The 26,858-nt window shown below is 33.9% G+C and overlaps 1 protein-coding gene across 1 annotated transcript; it reads left to right on the top strand.

The window, feature by feature from the left end:
• The first annotated feature begins 640 nt into the window (after positions 1–640).
• On the top strand, positions 641–26,525 carry LOC126769995 (NADPH oxidase 4-like). The gene is made up of 12 exons (XM_050489091.1): positions 641–912; positions 10,682–10,777; positions 11,477–11,675; positions 13,260–13,357; positions 15,399–15,577; positions 15,802–15,916; positions 18,678–18,773; positions 20,109–20,249; positions 20,755–20,861; positions 20,933–21,055; positions 25,190–25,648; positions 26,356–26,525. Exons 1-12 carry the CDS (start codon positions 859–861, stop codon positions 26,477–26,479), a joined length of 1,791 nt encoding a protein of 596 aa, XP_050345048.1. The 5' UTR covers positions 641–858; the 3' UTR covers positions 26,480–26,525.
• The last annotated feature ends 333 nt before the right edge of the window (positions 26,526–26,858 follow it).

Below are 26,858 nucleotides of genomic sequence, written 5' to 3'. Positions count from 1 at the left end.
TTTTGAGGAGAAGGAAAAGGTGAATCTTAACTGTATAATTATAACTCCTAATTACTCTCTTTTTTTTATTTAAATTAAGTTAAAAATATAATTAATTGTTCATACGTATTCCAAGAATTCTTATTTCACATGTTTTTTTATAGAAATCATTCATGTTTTCGTAATCGACTGGGCGCCCACATTACTTTTGTATCTACATAGCTTATATAAAATGACAATGAATCATTTATACTATAGTAAGACTTTTTTGGAATGGTAACTTGAATTGTTACCTATATTTAAATATGGAACATATAAAACATATTTTATTACAATTACATTTTAGTCTCAGTAGATAATAATATGTTTAATTAGAAAAATATATCATTCAAATAATTTTATTAGAAAACTGTTCTTTTTTTTCACTAGCATGATAAGTTGCTTTTTGACTTAGTCGAATATATAATAATAACAGCGAATATATAATAATAAAAGAATATATTATATTTACAGCGATTCATCATTTAATCTCTGGTCTTAAACTTATTAGTTTGTATTGCCAACTGGTTTCAGACTTCAGGCAGGTTCTTAACAGCTGAACTATAGCAGGGAGTGAAGCGATGACCTATCAAATCTCGGCTTATTTCTCCCGCGCGTTCGGACGCGGCATAGCGGGTCAGCGGCAGTCTCACACCGTACTCGTTCACACAACACGCTATAATGGCCGTTTACGTCACATCAAAGCCATAAATTGACAAATAAATTACAATAAAAAAGGCGCGAATAATATTACAACATGGTCGATGAAAATTAATTCTGAAAATGATATAGTCATTACAATATTGTATTTGTATTATAATTTTATCATATTAAAATAAAATGGCAAGAAATTTGTGTGATTTTTGTGTATTTTTAAAAAGACGCGTCTATTTGGTAAGTAGTAAATAATAAATTAATTATTTTTAAATGATAAAAAGTTATTTAAATATGTTCATAATTATGTCATAGAAAGTTTTCGTTAAGCAAAACTAAAGAAGTGTTTAAAAGATCAGTTCAAATAACATTTTCTCATTATTAAACATGTTTTAATACATTCCATTACCTATATTTAGTACATATAATATTTCAATCAATTTAATTAATATACATATGTTCAAGTATCATTTAACCTTTCTGAAACTGTGCTGATTTCGTAAAACTTTTAATGCCTTGAAGAGTGTTATTTTTTAAAGGCTATAATGAAAAGTAGAGTAAAGGCCCGATATTTCGAATGGAGCATGAAAATATTTCGCGTGCAGTCTTTGCATAATGCAATTCCAAGTAGTATTGGATGATGTCACCTTTTGAAATTTGGAGCTACCAACAAAAGCTCTGTACATTACATCATTATGTTAATTTTGAAACGCAAGTTTTAAATAGACAGGCAATGTATAGTAAATTATTGTATGTTCTCTAATATTACATTTAATGGCGAGTACGGGTTGCTTGTAATATCGTTATCCTGTTTCAGTTTTGTTGCATTCTTTATAAGAATATAATAAGGAGAAGAACTACGAATTCCATTAGGGTTTTTGAAGAATTGTTATATTCAAATTATTTTAATTATAATTATAGTAATAATTTTGAGTAACGTATTAAGAATAAAGGTAATTTGATAATGAAAAATGTCCTTATTATTTAAACAAAACAGATACCCGTTCAATATGTCAGATATTTAAAAAAAAATATTAATTTAATCTCGGCTAATATATGTCACTAATGTCGTACGAGTATAAAAATGAACCAGTAAAATTACACAGTTTTGTAAAAGTCGCATTATGTGGCTTAAGTTAGTTTGTTATTTTTATTTATTGGTAATGATCGCAATTGTAAATATAGTTTGAATTGCATTACGTCCTCCACAAAACATTTTTATATGTGGTGAAAAGTTTTATAATTTTGTTTGGCAACGGGACCTTATGTGTTATTATATATTATTCGTCTGCGTTTAAGTTAAAGTTGTATATAATTATATATAATTCATTAATAAAAAAATAAAATAAAAATTTAAATAAATATTAATAAATATTGATTAATAAGAGAGTTCCTAATTTATATAAAATTTAACAATACATATTCAATGGCAATTGGTTCACACCAAGGTTTTGGATGTATGTTTTACGTAAGCTATCTGTTTATATATGTAGAGCCACTGTCAGATTCTAGTTGTATAATTAATTAGCGAGATTGTCCCAACTGATAACATATACAAACCTACCTAGAAGTTTCTCCGAAGTAAAGGCTGTGTCGTATATTAATATTAATTTGTAAACGATGAGATAATGTGATACCAAGAATTTAGTTACCCACACTTTTTTTGAGCAATATAATTAATAGACCTAGACGGAAGTAACGTTAGTTAAAAGAAATACATACATTTCTTTTAAGAATAATATATAATATATATTTAAATATGTTACTCCTTTATGATTACTAAACAATGAAAGGCAACTGGTATGGTATTTTTTATTTTTATCCCCGGATATCAGTTCTTATCATTTATAATCAGATAGTCCTGAATTACTGGTGGTAGGGCTTTGTGCAAGCTCGTCTGGGTAGGTACCACCCACTCATCAGATATTCTACCGCAAAACAGCAATACTTGATATTGTTGTGTTCCGGTTTGAAGGGTGAGTGAACCAGTGTAATTACAGGCACAAGGGACATAAAATCTTAGTTCCCAAGGTTGGTGGCGCATTGGCTATAAGCGATGGTTGACATTTCTTACAATGCCAATGTCTAAGGGCGTTTGGTGACCGCTTACCATTAGGTGGCCCATATGCTCGTCCACCTTCCTATTCTATAAAAAAAAACACATTCTACTTACGTTCAAAATAATGATTAGCGATGTGACGATTCGAAAAACAATAAAAAAATATTATTGCCGATAGTACCGATATTAAATATCAAATTCTGGAAAGAAATGTTAAATGGAGAACAAAAAGGTGCTCATTATTAACAAACTCATTCACATTTACAGAATTGCTTGCAATGACAGTGAAAACTGGCAAACTTTTGCGTAAGAAAAGTATTAAATTACTAATTGTGTAACAGTTTGTAATTTAAATAAAAAGTTTATTTGTCATACGAAATTAGTTTTCACATGTATTCGCCCGATTTTTTTTTAATTAATTGATTTATTTATATAACATAAAAAATGTTTATCAAAAATATTTCATTAACAAAAAACAATCAACATTTGTCTATTAGTTGTAATAATCACAGATTTTTCCTTAATTCCTACATATATTATGTATATGTACTATAATATTATTATGCGTATCCAAATCACGATATATTTGAAGAAAACAGTTCTGTATTTATATTTATAAGGAAAATAGTAATTCTGGCAGATCAGGCATTATAATTATAAATTAAGTCGAGATGGCCCAGTGGTAAGAACGCGTGAATCTTAACCGATGAACGTGGGTTCAAACCCTAGCAAGCACCACTGAATTTTCATGTGCTTAATTTATTATTATTATTCATCTCGTGCTTGACGGTGAAGGAAAACAACATGAGGAAACCAGCATGTGTCTAATTTCACTGAAATTCTGCCATATATGTATTCCGCCAACCCGCATTGGAGCAGCGTGGTGGAAAAAGCTCCAAAAACCTTCTCCTCAAAAGGGAGAGGAGGCCTTAGCCCAGCAGTGGGACATTCACAGGCTGTTACAGGCAATATGGGATATTGCTGCAATAAACTCAAGTCCTGGCATCAGGTTAACATATCATCATCGGCATGACATATTTATTAGAGAAGATGAATAAATAACATGAATACTGCCAAAATTTGATAATTATGAACGTAAAATTAGTAAAGCTTTTAAAAAATAAATGCTGAAAAGTGAATAATGCATACTCAATAGAAAAGAAAGTACGTATAAATAGATACCTTATTATAATTTGGTTGGTTGCATGTTGCGTCTTCCTAGAAGCCCTGAAGTTAATATGATTTATTATGATTAAGGGCCCATAGTCAGGCACCCAATCAGCCTAATTACATAAATCATGATTACAAATAAGTAGGGTGACCCAAATAGGAATCGGAACAATTTAAAATTCTTACTTTTTAATTATCAATATTCTAAATCTCGATGAAATCCAAATTTTTCGGCTCTGTTTAGTATCTCATTGAATTGTAATAAAACTTTTTGGAACTTAGATTCTGATTGTGTACGGATTTAAAAAAACGTTAAAAACGTAATACGATGATCTGCCAAAGCGTGAAAAATTAATCTGTGGTGCAAACTGGTGTCTATAATTACCTATATGAAACACGATACAATATTTAGTTTATTATGCTAATATATAATTGTCTATATTCTTTTTCTTAATTAAATTCTAGAATATCAAATATAATCGTTTTGAACTTATTTACGGGTCATTTACGTGTTATAATGAAAATATATTATGAAATAATAAAAAAAATTAGAATATACTAATAGACAAAAAAAAGCAACAGACAAATTTTCACATTTATATTAAGTGATATTATGCGTGCTGATGTTGAAAACAATATTCAAAGTTCTAACGTAGTGATAGACCAAAATTAATAAAAAAAAACTGTCAAGGTTTTTAAATTAAGAATTAATTTAATTGCTCCGGATTAAGATAACAATCAATTGAAAACGAAGAGACAGAATGTAAATTCAATTGTTTAAATAAACCGGTATCATAAGAAAGGTTTTTGCTATTCATAGTGTAATCTATAAAATGCAGATTTACATATTTAAATCAATACCTGTTAAATATGAATAAAAAAATAATGCTTCGATAAAGCCTTTATTCGACGTGGAATACCGCCTATCAGTCTCTCATAATTGTACCAAATTATTTTTATATTTACATAATATATATTTACATAATATTATATTTAATACTAAATTAAAAAGGGTAACCGAGGTGAGAGACCTTGGGGTACAACTAGACAACAAACTTATATTCGATAAGCATATTGAGGAAATAGTGATGAAGTCGTATAAAATGCTTGGATTTATCTTTCGGCAAGGGGCAGATTTTAAAAATATTCATACCTTTGTAATTTTGTACAATGCTTTCGTTAGATCACATTTAGAGTATGCGTTAACTGTTTGGAATCCACAATATGCAAAATATGTCAACTTAATTGAAAATATACAAAACAAATTTATCAGGAGGTTGCGATACAAATTTACTTTTCCTGACTCTGTTTTTATGCCACTTGAAGAACGTAGAGAACAAAGAGACCAAATGTTTCTTTACAAAATATTAAATAATTTAATTGATTCTCCATATCTGCTCAGTGAGATTTTATTTAAGTGTCCTCATTTTAACGCTCGCTCTCAGGATACTTTTTCAATACCCATTTATAAAACTAATTATTTCAAAAATTCTTTTATTCTAAGATCTTGTAATAGTCATAATAGAAAATACAACTACATTGATCTGTTTAAAAATAGTTTAAGTAAATTTTATAATCTTGTGAAAAATACTTATTAGTAATTAACCATAACCATATTTACGTTAAAATTTTACTTTGTCATAAATAGTTATATTTTATGTAACATCAAAATTAGTCCACTTCCCTGTTAAAACAGTAGTGGAAACTTAACTGGCATAAGTGTTAAAATATGATTATTATATTAAGTTGTAATATACGATATGCTGTATGTTTCCCTAATAAATAAATAAATAAATAAATAATATATATAATAAGCCAAAATTATTTTTATATTTACATAATGTTTTGTAATAGGTAGTTGTAGGAAAAAATACAAAATTCTATAAATCTATTGAAATATAGAATCAATTAAAACCCGGCTACTGCTTATCCACAAGAAACTGGTATAATAAATGTCACAAGAGATCAATATAACAGGAAAAATATTATATTAAACTATGATATTTTTCTTGTAATATTTTAAATATTCCGCTTTGTGTTTTTAAATATACATATTTTTAAATATATTACAAAAACGAGACTGATAAATCTAATTATTAATGAACACACATCTTACAACTTTCCTGTACACGCTTCAGCATACCTAAATATAAAAAAAAACACACCACAGATAAATCAACATCTTTATGTATAATTATTTATCCAAGGGGAAGGCCAATTCGATACGACCAGAAAGAGCTTAGGCGTAGGACCAACGGCTTTACGTGCTTTCTGAGAAACGGGAGTGTACACACTTCCAATTTCTCGACGGAAAAAACCCAATAACTTTTTATCGACCCGACCTGGGACTTAAACCCAGGACCTCTGGATAGATCAACGAGGCAGTCGAAACACTAATTAAGAATATGATAGCTCAGCGGTCAAGTTCTATGTTCAGTACGTACCGTCTTGATGCAATATTTATTTGGACATATGCATTTATTCACATATATCACTAGTCATGTGCCCGAGGGTATTTCCAGATTAGTGGAATCTTAGGAAAAAAATTCCTATGATACTCGAATGCTAAGAATCAATGAAAAACCTGCCTTTGCTATTTTTACGTTTGATTGATAAGGCAATAACAATCAAACGATAATAAGTAGTATAGTAGTATAAATCTCAAACTTATATTCGAAAAATCTTTTTATCCCCTGATCATCTTAGGGGAGGAACTCCCAAAATTACTGACATAAATAATTTTCATTTGTAAATAGAAGCCAAAACACTCAAACAAAATATGAACTCATAAATAGAAGCTTTAACACTGAACATTTACTTCACAAATTATCTATTAACATTTTTGATGAAATGAAATTAATTCCAAAATATTTCTTTGCGCCGTTCGTGTATTAAAACTTTTCGCCAGATAATCGGCAATTCGAAGCAATGCTGCTAGCATTCTTGCTGTCATTCCACGTGATCATGATTTATACAGCAGTGTTTTTAATTTGGGTTTATAAATATTTATTTAGGTCCTGAATGTAAAAGGATTTCACTTATGATTACAGAATAACAATTATAGAATCAAATAAAACAACTACAAATGTACGAATATATTCTTCATATTTAACATCAAAATTCTACAAACGTTGATCAAACATAATATCCAAATTTGTAGTCGGGTGATTAGTTAAGCAATGCTGTGTCTTCTTCTTTCGAATGACAAATCAAGAATGACAGGAAGAAAGAAATCAGTGTATAACTAAACAATCTCTTAGCAATGTTTTTAATTAAGGCCGTTTTTACAGAATCATTAATTAAAGTTCTATTTTACAGAAATGTCATTCGTATTTCCCATTAAAAATCACTAGACGTGTCTCTAAATTAGATGTATCAAGCGGGCCTATTTGAATGAATATCTTGTTACTACTTTTTCTTGCATATAATTCGGTTTATCGTCGTTCTTATAAAAATAATCGATCTGCTTCAGTGGTGTCATGAATAAATGAAGATATGTACTATATAAGGTTAAGCATCAATAATTAAGATTTTGAGGCCAATTTCGAATGATAAAAATAATTATTTTCGGCTCCAGAGAAATCTTGAACGCTTAATATATCAGGGATTTTTTTTATGAAGTGAGCATAAATAGTTTTTCATTGGGTTCAATGAGAGTTGAATTTCGAAGTTGAATTTGAAAAAAAGCGATTCTATATAAGGTAAAAGGTTTTCTAACATTACAATAAAATTATTGTGTGATTTCGAAGTTTTTTTTTGTTTTTTTTTTCGAAATAATATAGTATCGGTGATTATATGTAGCAGTATTCGTTGCTTAGCTTTTTGAGAAGTTAAGCGTAAAGATTACACTCACGGAAGCTGTCATGTGCTCATCAGATGCAAATGAGATTCCGATAACGCGTTCAACATCTATTAATTAATGCGGGACCACACTCCAGGCTCGCTGTGATCGGTTCCATTCAGATGTTCAATGGAGGTGGGCTGTCAAAGGCGTTGTATAGACTGTCGTTACGCACAAGTTTTGAATAGAGTCTGCTCTGAAGTGGCATGCTGTGCCAGTTTAAACTTCCGACGCATGTCGTGTCGTTTGCTAGGACTTATGTCTGTTTTAAGGCAACGACTCTCAATGGAAACTGTTCTCTCTGTAAGGATGAACTATTTATGTGTTACCAGTATGTTTATTCAAAAGGATACGCTCTGAATGATAAGTAAAGTTAAAATATATACATAAATATCTGTAAGCTTATTAAGATTATACGATAAACGATATATGTATATTGACGTTTCTAAAACATAAGGCGTTACACTTATTGTCTTAAGTAAAATTCAATAATTAGTTGGTGTTATAAAACACGTTATGCTTAGTTATTGCAAAATAAAAAGATAATTAATTGGCATAAGCACTTTTTGTATCTTGTTTTACTAGCAATACCCAGCGTTTTAAGACGTTGTCCTGCTTGTTTATTAGTATTGGTATATTTGGTATGGGGAGGGAGATTTTAGATACACTATCTCCTTTTCTGTATTCCTGACAATGTGAATGCAAAATTTCATAATATTTAAGTCTTCGCTATACTCAACCAGAGTATAGTAAAGACATAAAAGCGTAACAAACAATCAATAAAACAAACTCACCTTTACATTTATATTGTTAGTAAGGAAGTACTAAGGATTATTACCATGGCCATTGCAATTGCAAGGTTTTTTACTGGTGGTACGGCTTTGTGCAGAGTTTCTACCGCAAATCAGCAGTACTTGGTATTGTTGTGTTCCGGTTTGAAGGGTGCGTGAGCCAGTTTAATTACAGACACATGGGATTTAACATCTTAGTTCCCGAGGTTGGAGGTGCATTGGCGATGTAAGCGATTGTTAACATTTCTTACAATGCCAATGTCTCTGGGCGTCGGTGACCACTTATTTATTAATAGGTAGGTGGCCCATTTGCTCGTCTGTCTACCTATTGTATAAAAAATAGCGATCGGTTGAATCTTATAGATGTTGAAGTGTTGTAGCGCTATCTATCGGCGAAATACAAAAATTGGATAGTGTGGACGCCTTCCATTAATATATACGTGCCAACTTTTATGGTAATCGGTCAAGCTGAGTCGAAAACTATTAATCCCAAACATCCACTTTTATTATAAAAAATATCCTTTTTATCGTAATATTTAAGTACTATATAGTTTTATATATATAATACCACGGTCTTCTATTGGTTTCCGAGTAAATAATGGCTAATGTAAATCAACGTTCGCACAATCTATTTAGATTTTGTGTTGTTCGCAAACGCCTACAGCCCGAAAAAATTAGACAGAAGACTCGCAATCGTTTTATTTTAAGAAGTTTGCTATAAACACGTTAAATTCTTAGTTCAAAGAGTTTTAAGTGTTATTATACTACAATAATTCACATAAACAAAACCGTCGTAAAAATTATTGGCATACCTCGTTTTTGCATTGATAAATTATTTCTCGATAAAATACTATAAAAAAAACGTGGAGTTAGTCAATAATCAGGCAGAATAAATAAGAACTTTAATTGCATTTAATTAACATATGTTATTTGTTAGAAAAGTCAGAACTACTAAGTTTCTTGCCGGTTTTTCAAGGTCTACCTATCTACGATCACAATTGTTAGTAGCTTTAGACGTATTTTAATACTGTAAAATGACGATTTAAAAGAGCCTATCCTATCCTAAAAATAAAGAATATTTAGATTTTGAGAAATCTAATATTTTTACATAAATATACTTATTTTTTAATATTGTTGTTGGATATATTATACTCATACTCTATTTCTACTTTACTATTAAATTAATTAACAGCTAATTCATCTCCATGTTTTTCTAAAAAGTTTAAAAAAAAAAGTTGTCAACTCCAACACAAGATGCACAACAAATTTTCTAGTATGGCAAAGTAATTGTAATATTTACTGTGTAAATTTAATCTTACAACAGTCTATATATTTATGGTGCCTATAGCAACAATAAATCGCATCTAATTAAATGTCTATCAAATTATAGGAATTGCATTAATGTCCCATTAGGAAGATAGTACAAGCGTTGGATACGAAATTTCAATTTAATAATATTGTTACAAGTTTAGTAGCATTGATATTCAGTGATGTTATGGAATGCATTAAATGTTGCGGTTTATAATAAATATATTATCTTATTTAACAGTGCTTGTCGAGTTGATTAGGCGCTTTGCTGGAATGTGAGTCACAAGTCAAACATTTTCATGTACAATGTCCCAGAAACAGGCTTATGTGAGCTAAAAATATTATTAGGTATAGTACACGTCTTTACAACGTTAGCTGAACGGTTAAGCGACCGATAAATCAATCTATTTAAGCATTACTAAACAGGAATGCTATTTAAAATAGGTTCATTGAAAATATTACATGTTTCGTACAAAATATGGTACAATTAAATATAAGCTTAGCTATGTTGGATTTTAGTGCATTTAATAAATATTAAAATAATATAAATATACACTCGGCTGATTAGAAATGTAAAGAAAAAGAGATTTTTTGTTGTTCCTATACTTATGATTATTATTCATCTTCATTTCCTAAAACTTACAACTCACGTAGGAGCAAAAACTCACAGAAACATCGTTCTAAAAACAATATGCAACAACTTTCAATGGAAAGTTGAAAAATACTATTTAAGATAATATAAATAATATAAGTCTATATTACATAGGTATATAAGTCTTATTTTATCATTTCAATTTCAATCTGTTATTTTTACTAAAATTATAATTTCCTTTGTTTCAGATGTCTTGGATCTCATTAGTTTTATATCTTTTTTACAAATCATTTATATTTTATTTACATGGTCATCAATTCTTTTACTTAAGGCGCATGTTGGGGGTGAGTTATTCAAATTAATATCTAAATATTTTAAACATATGATTTTAGTTAATAGGTGCAGCTGTGCAGCTGTGTTATGATGTCTTTTGTATTATTTTTCCGTATGCTTACTGTCTTTTTTTAAATTAAAAATCAATAAAAAACGTATCTTATGTCATCTTCATGTCAATCTTATGTTATATATACAATTTTATTAGAATTCGTCTAGGAGCGTTATTGACCAAATCACTAAACACACCAACAATCGAATTTTTATTATACATAAGATTAAAATTTAAATAATATTTTAAATATATATAAGAAACATTAATTATTATTTGCACTAAATGTATGCCTGAACAAGTATTTTATAAACATTGTGAACGGTTCAATTTCACTTCAATCGGACATTTTGACAAAGCGTAAGACATTATAAAGCATATTTACAAAAATTAAAAAATTGGTCAAGGTGGCCTAATCACAGTCGTAATTCGATCGTTATAAATATACTGTGGAGAAATTGTATTTTAAATATATGTAGGTGTGTAGCTGTAATTTATATATGTGTAGTAATTATCAACTCAATCTTCATATATTTCTTTCTGAAATCACTATTCAGCAACAAGACCATTTATTATTAAGTAATTTTGTATTTCCTTTATATCTGTGGTGTGCAATAAAAGATTATCTATTTATTTCATGATATTTATTGTCTTACAGTTAGGACTATGCGTGTCTCGTGGAACGGCGTCTGTTCTCAACATTTGTTGTGCTCTAGTCTTACTGCCACTGTGCAAAAAACTAAATCAATTACTTTACCGAGTCTTATCTAAACTCTGCCCTGGACTATTCTTCTTTTGGCTAGAGAGTGCGAAGAGCTTTCATATGACGGTGGCTGTTACTCTTGTAACTTTTGGTGGTAAGTGTAACTCTGTTTTTCTGTGATACAATATTAATATTTTGATTTGATATTTACTAGTGGTAGAGCTTTGTGCAAGCTCGTCTGGGTAGGTACCAACCACTCATCAGATATTCTACCGCAAAACAGCAGTACTTGATATTTTTGTGTTCCGGTTTGAAGGGTGAGTGAGCCAATGTAATTACAGTCACAAGGAACATAACATCTTAGTTCCCAAGGCTGTTGGCGCATTGGTTATGTAGGCGGTGGTTAACATTTCTTACAATGCCGATGTCTATGAGCGTTGGTGACCACTTACCATCAGGTGGCCCATATGCTCGTCCGCCTTCCTATTCTGTATAAAAAAAAGGTACATATGTATTGAATAGAAGTAGGGTTGGCACCATTTTATATTTGATAGAAGGCACTGCGTCTTATTACATTCTACTAAATACTAAATGTCAGAATAATACGTCGACTGTTTATTGACAGTGCCTGGTTGTTAGAATCACGTTTGAACATCTGTCTTCTATTTCTCTAGAGGCTTCTCTCTAGTTTCAGAACACTTTCGATTTTTCGAGCTAAATTGTAAAAATTAACAGCAATTCGTCACAAAGCCCCCCTTAAGTCGCTTATGCATCTAAACGCCTCTCGTGCACCATTATGTTCTCCAGACAAAAGCTAATGACTGCCACGACACCATTTTAACTTTTAGACTTAAAGTCTTAGTGCGTTAAGATCGACGCACCAAGACTTTGCATTTAAACAGCTTTGTAAAAATAACGTTCTGAGAATTTCAAAAATCCTTTTTTGCTCTTATACGAACAAAGAAACGGACTTCTTAAGGCAAGTGTTGATCTTTAGATACTGGATGTATAGCTTTCATACTCCGTCTCTTCACAAGACCTTTAATTTTCAAGTGAAGATGTAACGCGCTAGATAAAGTCACGTAACAAACTAACAATATGATATTTACATTGCTTTAAAAAAATGCGATATAAAATATAAACTCAATAATTTATAAACAAATCATTAATAATATTTCTGACTCGCGGTAATTGTGAATCAGATTTTTAAGAATTATATATGTGTTCAAATTGTAGGTTATATTTCGTTTTACTATCGTTTTTTTTGAAGTGTGACAAAGTGCAGTTCAAATATCTGAATTACTGCGATCGATGTTTGCGGGTTTGCACGTTTGCGTGCTTGTAGCGTATAAAATACTATGAAATGTCAACTAGTATAAATATAGGTACTTTACTTGATAATACGAAATTTAACATTTTAGACACCAACCTTTCACAGGAAATTACTGAACTTGCAGTAGATTATCATGTAGATTAATTTGAGTAAAAGACAATTATAATGTACACAATAAAACTATGTATTTACAAACAACTTAAAATTACATTTTAGTCCTAAGTCGAAACATGTGTTCTTTAAATAAAATAAAATAAAATACGAGCCGTATCGGTAATACCAATATGCATATAAAATTCACCAAAAACTTTGTAAGAGACATGTGTAAATCCCTACGTTTCAAATATCACATGAAAATTAGAGAAACATCATTATGGTTTCACTAAAGCTTAGTGTTTCTTTCAGTAATACATTCCGTATCGCATTTCGTGAACTTGTGGAATTTTTCGCGCAGTTACGACGAACAATGGCCGGAGATCAACTTGGCTAGATACAAGAATGAGGTAAGTTCTTGTAAATTAACAAAGCTATTAATGTCGAGAATGTGAATTGTTTTTCAATTTAGTGTTTTTTTTAATTCCTTCAGTGTTTTTCTTTGAATTATTTTTTAAATATATCCTTTCATTTAATTACCGTTATTTAAAGCTTACGTTGAGATCAGATATTATACAAAAAGTATGCTAAACACCCCTTTAAATATTTATCAGGTCTCTCTCAAAATCGCAGACTGATCTCATATCTGAAATAGGATAGGGTTGCGAAATTAATGCGAGCGACAAGTCAAGGGTATGCGCAAACACTCGCCCCGTCTAGTGTTCCAGGTGTTTGAAACATACATTGTCAGGAAAAACGACCCCTGGCTAGCTCTGGCTTTGTTCAAAAAAGGAAAAACTTATTGCGTTTCTTCCAAATATTTGCGAAAACCTGTACCATTTCTTTTTGTGTCAAAAACGTTTAAGTATTTTCATAGATCTTTAAAAAACACCTATTTGAGATTTAACTAAACATACAACATACAATTCGTTATAAATTGACTTTAGATTTTATAATACGTGTTAAATTTAATTGATGTTATTAGTTATTGTTAAAATTTATCATACTTGATTTAACCTACAATTAATATTACCTAAATGATTTCATGATGCCACTATAACACATGCGCTTGATCATAATAACCATTAAATATAATAGGCATAATAGCATGAATACATTAATAATAAATGGATTCAGTAGTGGCTGTATTTCGTGCATTGCTATTAAAGCATTGCACGCCCATTATAATTTATTTAACATACTGCAGCTGCACAACGATGATAAGCAGTAAATATGAGCAGTTTACGTATAGTTCATGTTATTTATGGGTTTGAGTTATTATCCATTGAAATACTATTTTCAGCTTTTATAAATGCTTCAATTTAATTCTGAAAAATCGCCAATATAGATCGTTTTTTAATGAAAACCAAGAAAAAGCAGTGCTTTTAATTTGAAAAGTTGTCGCTGATCACCTAACATTGTGAGCCTGTCAACGACTTTCCGATTTGGTAACATAGCTCAAACGTAATCAATGCTAAAAAGAAATCTAATGAATGTGCAACTATGCAACAGCTAAAACTCGAGACGTACGCGTACTTGTGACCCACTGTACTTCAAGGGTCTATGACGCGACGCTATCCGCAGACTCTTTTATTTCATTAATGAAGCAGAGACTTAACCGTTGAATGCTTTTCATATGCGCAACGTAAATGTGTAAAACTTTATTTTAATAAATTGTGGGGTGCATCGTCATTATGACGCTCGCGTGTCTTCTTTTTTATTATAAATGTATCATTAACCAGCATTAAAAAATAAAATAATTGTAACTAAAAATAGGAAATTATAAGACAATTTAAATAGGAAATGTCTTTGGTTTAAATAATAATTTTCGATTTGCTGTATTCACATTTCTAATTTGTTTTCTTCTACTGTGTTTTCCCGCTCATCCATCTCCTTTCAGACCATGTTGGTTCATTTCAATTTTTTACGTGGTAGACTGCAGAATTTCATTCTTAAATTTTATTTGTTAACTTTATTCCCAAAATGAATCAGATTGTATTTAAAATGTAATTGTACATACTTTGAATCGCTTCCTATTTCACCTGGTTAATTATAGCCTGGATAAAAATTGGATGACTTATTTAAAAATAATAAAAAACTGTATTTTCTTTTATTTTTCTAATGTGTTATTTTATTTATTAAATATTAATGTAAAAAATTATAAATTTTTTATTTGACTAATCAAGTTATATAATGTTAATTTGCTCAAAATAAGTAATTCTCCTCGATATAATGAATATAAAAAAAGTTAAAATAGCTTACGACCGGATGTGGATCGACAAACATTTTGGCGTTGTTAAGCGAAAAATTCCTTAAGTTTCATTAATTGATTTTTAGGAAATATATGAACGGCGATAAAATATGAAGAGATTTTCTAAATAGATTTAGACGGTAGAACAGACAACCATCTGATCACGTAAGTTCTAAAGAATTTGTGACGTAATATTTCAGAGTCCTTTTCTTCTACTGATAAGTATAGCAGGCGTAACTGGTGTGTCAATGTTGCTCATCGTACTCAGTATGGGCTTGACGTCTACAAGAATCGTGCGACGGAGAGTGTATAATGCTTTCTGGTACACTCATCAGCTTTATCTCCCGTTTATGTTATTGCTGATGATTCACCCTTTGAGGTTAGTTTTAGTTATGCGTTCGGTGTAAATAGTTTATAAATAAATAATGACCTAAGCTGGACTTACGATAGAAAACCCTATATTATAAATCTATCGACGACGACTTGTTACTTTTATCCACGAGCCCGCATTGGAGTAATGTCAAATAAGCTTCGAAATCTTTTCCTCAAGAAATTGGACGCCTTTGTCTTACGATTAATTACGATTTACTTTGTTTATTTCAGCGGGGTTTTAAAAGAAGAAATTTTGGATGAAAATAAAAATGTTGCTAACGACATAAAGAGATGGACAAATGGATCAATATCAGATACACCAAAATTTGCTGCGATTCAATCGACGGTAAGTCCTTCAACGGTGTTTAAATCACCACTTAACTTTCAAATATTCGTCAATTATTCAAAATTATATCTTTATACCATTGGTAATTGAAATACTTGGGACAATAGGGCAATATTTATTTTAAAAACTTCCACATTATTAGCTTCACTAGTAACAGAAGGGCTGTTCCTTTATCGCCCAGTGATTCGGAATTGCGATTTAACGGGCAAATGCTGCTAGCATTCACGCGGTCATAATTTTACATATTTTATTTAACTTAACGTTAATTAATCTCATCTTACCATTAGTCTAAGTAACCTTTGATACATACTCAAAGTTATATGTATACATTGTGCATGTTCGGAAATTTCCAAATTAAGTTAAATGTAGACAGCTTTCATCATGCAGAAGGGAGCACTTAACTGCAATGTACTTAATTTAAGCTACGCTAGCAGTTGTTTTAGATGTTCCATGTTTAACTTTTGGAGTTCTGCGTTTAAGTGTCTGTATTTACGTATTGTTCGATTATAAACAATTGTTTTGGTCTCTGGTGGTGTATGACGTAAATCAATTAGTTAAAATGAAATCTAAATAAAAAAATAAAGAATTTAAAAATCAACATCGGACTTTATCCACAAATGAATAGTTAATCATAAAGTTCAAGATTTTTTTGTTATTTGTTTTCTTGTTTGATTTAACCTCTGCAACTATCAGTATCAAATTTATTTGTCATTTGATAGGCCGACTCTTGAAGAAGATTCTAGGCAATTTAAACTCCACGCTATGACCGACTTGCCATGAGAAGGTTAACTTGGATGAAACCGCGCGAAGCAGCTAGATTCTATTGTTATAAATAAAAAAATTCTATTTCAAAACACCAATGTAAGCATTAACGCAGTTGCATTCTGTATTCTCATTTTATATACCGAGGAGAGGGTAATTCAACGCATCAGAAACTGGAGAATGAGTAGGACCAATAGCTTTATATACCTATATGTCGAGGTGCCAGACAAAATTATTTTATTGGGCAATTTTAAATATCTGAGCGAAGCCGGATAGATCGCTAGTTCCGTATAAATTAAAATTCCCATCAGATGGCTATGAGTATTTGAATAATGAATTAAATTGAATTGTGTCAAGCATTTATAAAAGAGTTTATGGTCCGTCTCGGCGCGCCTTGTATGTTCATAGCTGGTGAGCACGTGACCTTCGTTTAAATTACTTACACCCAACGTGTATTATATTTTACATATCAATGGCTATTGATTGATAATGTTATGATCGAATACAGTTTTGAAGTTTCATTATAATGTAATGCTTCTTATGTGTCAAGTCTAACTTCTCTCGAGATATGAGAAGGTTCATATAAATATATACTTGTCGGTGGGGATTTGTGCAAGCCCGTCTGGGTATATACCATCAGGTACTCTACCGCCAAATAATATTACTTAATTAGTTAACGCTTACGTTGTTAGAAAAGTTATTTTCTTGTTTGAATGATAAGTGAACTATAGATTGTACAGACACAAGGGACATCTTAGTTGTCAAAGTTGGTGACGCATTGGCTATGTCCGGAATGTTTAATATTTCTTCAGCGCCAATGTTAATGGGCGGTAGTAATCACTTACCATCAGGTGGCAGGTAATTTATATAAAAATTAACGACAGTGTCAGATCTGTGTTCCCATTGGCGTTATATAGTTCGTTACATATTAATTGATACTCAACAATTACTCGTAACTGTTATGTTGCGCTGAAAATAAGCAGGTGTTGTATCAGGTAAAATAAACTCTAGACATTACATAGTTGTTTAGTATTGAAATAGCTCATACGTTGTTGTTGGGAAATTTAAATGAAATATCATCTACGAATAACTATATAATAACTAATATACTGGTGGTAGAGCTTTGTGCAACCTCGTCTGGGTAGGTACCACCCACTCATCAGATATTCCACCGCAAAACAGCAGTACTTGGTATTGTTGTGTTCCGGTTTTAAGATAAGGGACATTACATCTTAGTTCCTAAGGTTGGTTGGCGCATATGCTCGTCCGCCTTCCTATTCTATAAAAAAAAATATGTATTTCTTTCCTATAGACTAATTTTAGTTCGTTATGATAAATAATAACTTTTTGGCCGATTTTTTGCAATAGAGGCTGATCTCATGTACTTGGCAACTAGCGCAGGAGATATATATGCGCAAACATCGTCATAATTCTATGAGATGGAAATCCAAGACGAATCTTAAAACGACTCTCTTTCATTCATTCTTCCGAGTTTCTATTGATAAGTTCTTGACTGAAAACTAAACGACTTTTATTTGCCCGACAACGCAGGATTTGAAACTAGCAAATTCTACCTATTTGCTTTAAAATATATTTGTAACATGTAAATATTTTAACTAAAATTAACTAAATATTAAATTAAACGACATTAAATGACAATACACTAAGGATACAATATAAATTTAATGAGTAAATATAAATATTAGTATTTTATAAATATTAGTAAATAAAAAAAATTGGCAACGTAAAACTTTGTACGATTATATAACACTTATGTCACAAGTTCTGCCAGTCGAGGCTACGCTTTTATACGGGAAAAGGCGTAGGGCTTTTTCCCCGTTATATATTTATGTAAAAATGGCGTCGATGGAACAACCACTTCTACGGATATCGGTTTGCAACCTCGCGGTCTGAATGAAGCACAACCTAACAAAAATATCGCATAAATTATATTTATATGGATTATCAATGTGGTTATATTTTTTCGTAATACTTCTAGACTTGGCTGTGGATGGCAGTACCTTTAATCTGCTTCTTCTTGGACATGCTATGGAGAATATTTACAAGAAACCTCGCAAAAGTTCGAATATTACAAGTAAGTAACTTTTTTAATTTGAAAATTTTTATAATGTTTTACTTTAAACATTGTACGTTTAATTAGTTGGAGATAATTTTAAAATTAGCTTAATACAATGTCATAGTTTTCTATATTTTTATAAAAGCAGCATGTCTGTGCGCAGATCACGGAAAAACAATCGGAAATAATACGATGCCTTTTAAAGTTATTGAGTTATTGATAATACTTACAGTAACAGTAACAGCCTGTTAATGTCCCACTGCTGGGCTAAGGCCTCCTCTCCCTTTTGAGGAGAAGGTTTGGAGCTTATTCCACCACGCTGCTCCAATGCGAGTTGGTAGAATACACATGTGGCAGAATTTCAATGAAATTAGACACATGCAGGTTTCCTCACGATGTTTTCCTTCACCGTTAAGCACGAGATGAATTATAAACACAAATTAAGCACATGAAAATTCAGTGGTGCTTGCCCGGGTTTGAACCCACGATCATCGGTTAAGATTCACGCGTTCTTACCACCAGGCCATCTCGGCTTCTTGATATTACTTATCGTAGTTATATTATAAAATAAAATAGAAACATATATACCACATATATATAGTATACGCAGACAAAGTCGAGAGCGCTAGAAAAGTAACTTTTAACTACATAAAGCTCCTCATATACTCGACATTGTTTCAATAACGAGGTAAATGAAATCGAGCAGTGACACACTGTTCGATCAAGTCCATTAACCGATTAAACTTTCCATAATTCGCTTTTGTAGCGTCATCAGCATAAGTTTTATTTGTATTTTATTTATACTTTTCTAATGCTGTATTTAATAACACGAGGATATGATCATAAGTTAATGTTATAATATATACGTATTTATATTAAATTTAATTCTGTCTTTATAGTGATTTTAGTTGTGCTAACAGAGCACTGGTCGCTAATGTTACGTAGAGCTGCTTTTCATATTATCTTATAATGATGAGGTTTAGTGCTTAAGTTAAAACGTAATTGAGAGAAATTATCTGCAATCTTAATTTAAAACGCGCGCGGTGCAAGTCAGCGGTCAGAGAGTGGTCGCGCGATGTAGATTCTACGAGCAAAAGCGACTTGGGCGGTAGTTTTGACGAGATTGAGCTGGACAGCTTAACCAATAATAAATAGATTATCGGATGTTTATAAATGTATAAATATAATCTGTTCTTGTTAGATTATAGACTCTTTTATTGTATATATATATTTTCAGTTACCTATGTATTTTTTACTGTTATTGATGAGTGTACATTTTTTGTGAACGTGTCAGGGGGCTTTAGTTTATTTCGGCCAACTTAAATTGCGAGCTGTTTTTTTTTATATGTACAGGTAACTCATATGCCCGGACGTACGATAAGTTTGTCATTAAGCTGTCCTTATAATGACTTCGTTTGTCGGATGGGTCAGTACGTGTTAATGCAGTGCTCTGATCTCTCCGTGATGGAGTGGCATCCTTTCACTGTGGTTGAGGTGAGTAGAAGTTACTGAGTAAGATGTCGTTTTAAAATATATTTTTGCTATTGATTTAGTGGGTCAATGTAATTTAGGCTTTATAGTGCACTGCTGGTTGTTCAGTAAAAAAAATATAACTAAATCCTGAGATCCTGATCTCGATCTTCAGATCGAACCAGGATCCAAAATCATAAAAAGCTATTGGGCTTTTCTATAGGAAAATTCTCAGTAGCATCTTTGAATTTGGAAGGGTAGTGTTTTCACTTTCGTTCCTAATGCACCTAACGCCGTTGGTCATTTGCTAAACTTATCCTTGTCGTGTCAAATGTGCCGTCTCATTGGATTTTGAAATTGAAGGGAAAACAACAGTGAAAAAGTGAACTTGTTTGTGAAGTTTTTAGACATACTTATGCACTTAATAATTTCTTGCACAGTCAGCTATATCTTCCATGAAAAATGCCGTCATCCCTAAAACCGGCCGATAGGACATCATTTTCATCAAAAAAAAAATTAAAAATTCCAGGTTCCTACGAAAAACAAAAGGAAATTTGTTATATGGATAAAAGCTAAAGGAGATTGGACGAAAGGTATGGAAAAAATGCTGAAAGAGAGAGGACCAAATAATCTTAAGTAAGTTCTTAGTTAATATTATTTATAAAAAGTTTTACTAGATATCTAAATGTTTCACAATTTTCTACCAGCATTCTTATAGATGGACCATTTTCAAGTCCTATGCAAGGGATAACCAGATGTGATATTGCAATTTGTATAGCGGCTGGAGTTGGAATAACGCCCTTTGTCTCTATTTTAAGAGATATGTTAATGTAAGTATGATAGGGTATTCAAAACGTTATAATTAAACAAATAAATTGTAATCCTTTAATTGGTGTTACTATTATTAAATTAAATTTTGTCCAGAGGGTGGATCTACCAGTTATCTGTCCGATAGCTGGTTGGAATCACTACGGGTACGCGACCCCGGACTGCTCTAGCTACTAGTGTCACATTCCTGTATCTTCCGTGATCACAGTATCCTCACCCCTCTCCTTGATACGTTGTTTCCCAAAATTATCCCAGCGTCACGCCAAAGAAGAAGGAAAACTAATATTAAACCCGGAGCGGTGCCTCCGTTTAGGCGTAAGCCAGTCACCTGCGGCCAAACCAGCACCACACGTATTGACTCGTCATTCCTGCGGATCCTGCTGGGGAGGAGGAGAGGGTGGCATGGGTACTGGGCAAGCCCGTGTTGCCATAAAGTCGCCAGGCCCAGGCGTAGCAGCATCCACGGAGAGGACACTTCGCTCATCTGTCTTGCAGGTGGAAAACAACACGGAGAGTGGCAGTCACCGGTTATAAGTCAGCACGAATAGGCGTAAGTGCGGACGCCAGGGGCCACTCTTGACAGTAGGAGGATCCATCGTAGATCCATTGATCAGTTACCGCCTGCTTTAAGTCGGGCAGCCCCCGATCAATAAGGTACTGATCCGCCTCAGCGTTAACTTGTTCCGCCTGGGTGAACGGAACACAAGCCATACAGCTAGACGTTGACGCTGTGACATTAACCACCTGCTCAAAGGAACATAAATCCCAAAACCCACACCAACGCTGCTTACATGCGCTTTGCGACATGGAATGTCCGAACGATGAGGACAGGCTTCCCGAACACCTACGGAAGCTCCGATTGCGCCCAAGAACTGCGCAAAACTTACAGTATCGACGTGGAGCTTACAAGGCTCAATATTGATATTGTAGCCTTACAAGAGACCAGAACTGAAGACGAAGGGTCTTTGCGTGAAGCTAACTACACTTTTTACTGGAAGGGCAAGAGTTCCTTGGAAACACGAGAGCATGGTGTAGGTTTCGCGGTTCGAAACCATCTCATCAACGCCATAGAAACACCTGTAGGCGTTTCCGAGCGAATTATGGTCTTGCGTCTAAACACAAAAAGCGGCTTTATCACGCTAATCTCCGCTTACGCACCGACGCTTAGTTCAAAACCCGAGACCAAGGATCAATTCTACGGCCAGCTCGATGAGACAGTGCGCAGGGTAAATCCAACTGACAGACTGCATATTTTGGGTGACTTTAATGCCAGCGTCGGTCAGGGCACATCAGCCTGGCCTGAATGCCTCGGTGCACACGGCATAGGGAAGCTTAACGACAACGGACAACGACTGTTGGAGTTTTGCTCAAGGCACCAGCTGTGTGTTACCAACACCTTTTTTAAAGGCAAAATGATGCGGAAAGTCTCGTGGATGCACCCTCGATCTAAACACTGGCACCAATTAGACCTTGCTCTTACAAGAAGGAGGGATCTACGGGAAACGCTCCACACGCGGGCGTTTCACAGTGCCGATTGTGACACCGATCACAGCCTCGTTGCTACTAAAGTCCGACTTGTCCCTAGAAGAGTCCATTCTTCCAAGCCACCCGGTCGTAAAAAGATAAATCTTTTCAAGACTCGTGACATGGAAGTAGTGGAGTCATTTGGGGAACTCGTCCGCGAAGAAGTTGCAACTTGGGATAGTACGGCATCAGCGCGAGTCGAATGGGAAAAAGTCAAGTCTCTTCTCACTGACACTGCAGGCAAGATTTTTGGCTATCAAAAGGCAAAATCTTACGACTGGTTTCAAGAAAACGAGGAGCACTTACTTCCCTTGATTGACTCGAAACGCCAAGCCGCTTTAAATTTTCGCCTTAACCCTTGCGATGCGACGCGTAAAGATCTCACGAAGGCAAAAGCCTCACTCCAGCGTAGCACGCGCTTCTTTGTAAATGCGTATTGGACAGAGCTTTGCCAAAGCATCCAAGCGTGCGCAAACGCGGGGGATATTGGCGGGGTGTACGCGGGCATCAAAAGAGCTCTTGGACCTACTCCAAAAAAGACGGCACCTCTCAAGGAAATCGACGGTTCTGTTATAACAGACAGCACCCGTCAGATGGCAAGATGGGTAGAATACTACAAGGGGCTCTACTCGTGCCCAGTGGATATTCAGCCAGAAGCAATGGAGCTTGTCCCGAATCTGGCAACTTGGCACGAGCTAGACGTTGCACCCACAGTAGAGGAACTTTATCTGGCCGTCAAGAAGCTCAAATGCGGAAAGAGCCCCGGAAAAGACGATGTTGTCACCGAAGTCGTCAAGCTTGAGTGCCTCTTGCCCATCCTTCATAACCACCTGGCTAAGTGCTGGGAAGAAAACTACGTCCCTCAGGATATGCGAGATGCTAACATCGTCACTCTTTATAAAGGCAAAGGCGATCGTGGCGACTGCAACTGTTACCGCGGTATATCTCTTCTTAGCATCGTCGGTAAAGCCTTTGCCAGGGCCATTTTAGGCAAACTACAAAGGCTCGCCGACCGCGTATACCCTGAGGCACAATGTGGTTTTAGGTCCCAACGGTCAACTGTCGACATGATATTTTCACTCAGACAGCTACAAGAAAAGTGTAGGGAGCAACATACCCCCCTAGTCATTGCATTTGTAGACCTAAATAAGGCTTTTGACTCCGTGAGCAGAGAGGGGTTGTACTCGGTTCTTGTCAGAATTGGATGCCCCCCAAAACTCCTAAGGATAGTGCAATCGTTCCACGAAGGTATGGAAGTCACCGTCCTGCACAATGGCAACGCATCCACGCCATTCGACGTACGCCGTGGCGTTCGTCAAGGTTGTGCACTGGCCCCCACCTTGTTCGGAATATTCTTCTCGGTGCTTCTGAAGGTTGCTTTTGGAGATGAACAGCAAGGCGTCCACTTACACACGCGAACCGATGGTAGGCTGTACAACATCTCAATGCTCAAGTCCAAACGCTACAGGGAGGACCTATTTGTAGATAGTCTCCTCTTCGCTGACGACGCTGCCTTCGTTGCTCATGACCAAGCTCAACTCCAGAGTCTAATGGACAAATTTGCCAGAGCGTGCGACCTCTTCTCAATGTCTATAAACTGCAAGAAGACCGTTATTTTAGCGCAAGGATGTTTAGAGCAACCAGTCATCTTGCTTAACGGCGCACCTTTACAGGTGGTTAACAAATTTTGCTACCTTGGGTCGCATTTGTCAAGCAATCTCTCGCTTGATGCAGAGATCGACTTCCGCATCGGCAAAGCAGCCTCTATGTTCGGGAGGCTCTGTTCAAGGGCTTGGGATAACAGACACCTTACGGTAAAAACGAAAATGCTTGTTTACCAATCATGTGTCCTAAGCACACTCTTGTATGGAGCAGAAACGTGGACAACGTACGCAAAACAAGAACGCCGACTAAACACATTTCACTTGCGCTGTCTTCGGAACATTCTGGGCATCACATGGCAGGATCGCGTGACAAACGAGTCTGTTCTAGGCAAGGCACAGCTGCCTAGCATCATGGCCATTCTCAAAAAAAAACGGTTACGGTGGCTGGGACACGTGCATCGAATGGAGCAGACCCGTCTTCCAAGGCAAATACTACTGGGAGAGGTTGTGGATGCAAAGAGGTCTGTTGGGCGGCCTATGCTCCGTTACAAAGATTGCGCTAAGCGTGATATGGTTGCGTTTAACATCCCTAGCAATCGATGGGAGGAACTGGCAGAGGACCGTGCCAAGTGGCGACGCCTTATTTACGAAGGTCAATCAAAGCATGACAATGACTGGTTTAAACTACTAAAAGAAAAACGCACTAGGCGTTATGAGCGGGCTTCAAACCCCCGCCCATCTGGGGGCGCATACACTTGTCGGAAGTGCGGCCGGAGGATCCTCTCTCGCATTGGTCTTTTCAGTCATGAACGCAAGTGCCTTCGCGATGCCGCTTAAATCATCTGTCAAAGATGCAGAGGCTTATATATATATTATTAAATTGCATTGTAGTAATTCTTTATTTTTTATTTCTATATCGTTATTTAAGTTTTCAATTTAATATTAATTCTTATGTGTATTTATATTGATTTTGAGTACATTAATTGAAACTTTATATAAACGTTTTAGGAACCCAAGAAATCGATTACCAGGTCGAATTCATCTAATTTGGATAGTAAGACATGAAAATGAACTTTCATGGATTGCTAGTTTAGCTACAGAAGCAATATTGCAATTAAGAAATGCGAATCGACCAGACAGACTTCATCTCGAACTTTATGTAACTAATTCAAATGAAAACGATTCCCATTGCGATGTAAATAAAGAACAAAATTCTATAACACATATGGTTGTACTTAATGAAAAAGGTGGTCTGACGCACTTGATCGGCGATGATGAAAGGAAAACATTATTGACTCCAAATAAGAAAAGAAACGGTTGTATTTTCGAAGATAATGAAAAAAATCATGATGATAATAAATGTGATTTTAATATAGCGAAGAAATATCCATTGATCGGTTGTAGAGTGAGGAGAGGCAGACCGCATTGGGACCAAGTGTTTGGCTATTGGGCACATTTGTATCCAGAGTAAGTATATAATAGACAGAGCAAATCTCATCTAAAGATAAGTTATACATAATTTATGATAGAAGTAGATATTACTCTTAACCATGATTCATGTCGACAGCAGTAAATTTAATCAATGATGTTAGTATAGTACATTTTCAGTGATATATTACATTAATAATAATAATAATGTGTACCGGTTTGAAGGGTGAGTGAGCCAGTGTAATTACAGGCACAAGGGACATAAAATCTTAGTTCCCAAGGTTGGTGGCGCATTGGCTATAAGCGATGGTTGACATTTCTTACAATGCCAATGTCTAAGGGCGTTTGGTGACCACTAACCATCAGGTGGCCCATATGCTCGTCCACCTTCCTATTCTATAAAAAAAAAATATAAATATTCTTCCTAGGTTTACCTGATGTTAAGTGATCACCACCCTGTGGCATTGTGGTTATTTGCTATTGGCACTGTAAGAAATATTAATCATCCTTTACATCGCCAAAGTACCACCGACATTGGGAGCTAAGATGGTGAGATAGCGCATGTCTACTTGTACAAGTAGACATGTGCTATCTCACCATTTAAACCAGAACAGAACCAGAATCAGAACCAATTATATTAAGTATTGGTGTTTTGTGGTAGAATATGTAAAGAGACGGGCTTGCACAAATCTACTCATACTAATTCGTTGGAAAATATTTTAATTGGTTTTGTTCTTGAATTTCAGACATCACCTTAATCTATACTGCTGTGGACCAAAGAAACTAGTTAAGTTACTAAGAAGCAAATGTAAATATACTTCAAGATTTACAAATACTAAACTAACGTTCATTCACGAGGCTTTCTCTTGAACTGCTATGTTAATTTTTATTGATGGACTGCTATTAAAAATAAATATTAAAATAATGTTTTATTTTAAGAGATTAATGAATGTGTGATGTATTGATACTACAAGATAACTAAGAGGTTGGGGTAGGGACTACCTTTCGAATATAGAAAGTGCAGGTAGTAGACACATCAGACATTTGAAATTCTTTGAAGACACTTAAAAAAGAGCATTTTTAAAGTCATGATATTAAGTTAAATAATTGTATAGATATTTCATTTGCATAGGTTTGTTATATTATTATTTACATTATATTATAAAAAAATACTAAATTAGTTTTGTCTGGAAAAATACCAGTAGTTGGACTTATAAGAACTTATAAATTGCATGTAACAATATGCCCT

Source organism: Nymphalis io, chromosome 8 (assembly GCF_905147045.1).
Source record: "Nymphalis io chromosome 8, ilAglIoxx1.1, whole genome shotgun sequence".
In the NCBI taxonomy this organism is placed as follows: Eukaryota; Metazoa; Arthropoda; class Insecta; order Lepidoptera; family Nymphalidae; genus Nymphalis; species Nymphalis io.
This window is presented reverse-complemented; position numbering and strand designations above follow the sequence as displayed.

Bases quoted from the DNA above. Each gene is read 5' to 3' on its own strand.
- LOC126769995 (XM_050489091.1), top strand. From the start codon at position 859: ATGGCAAGAAATTTGTGTGATTTTTGTGTATTTTTAAAAAGACGCGTC. The intron at 20,250-20,754 runs GTGAGTAGAAGT...TAAAAATTCCAG, and splicing joins ATCCTTTCACTGTGGTTGAG to GTTCCTACGAAAAACAAAAG. The intron at 25,649-26,355 runs GTAAGTATATAA...CTTGAATTTCAG, and splicing joins TGGGCACATTTGTATCCAGA to ACATCACCTTAATCTATACT.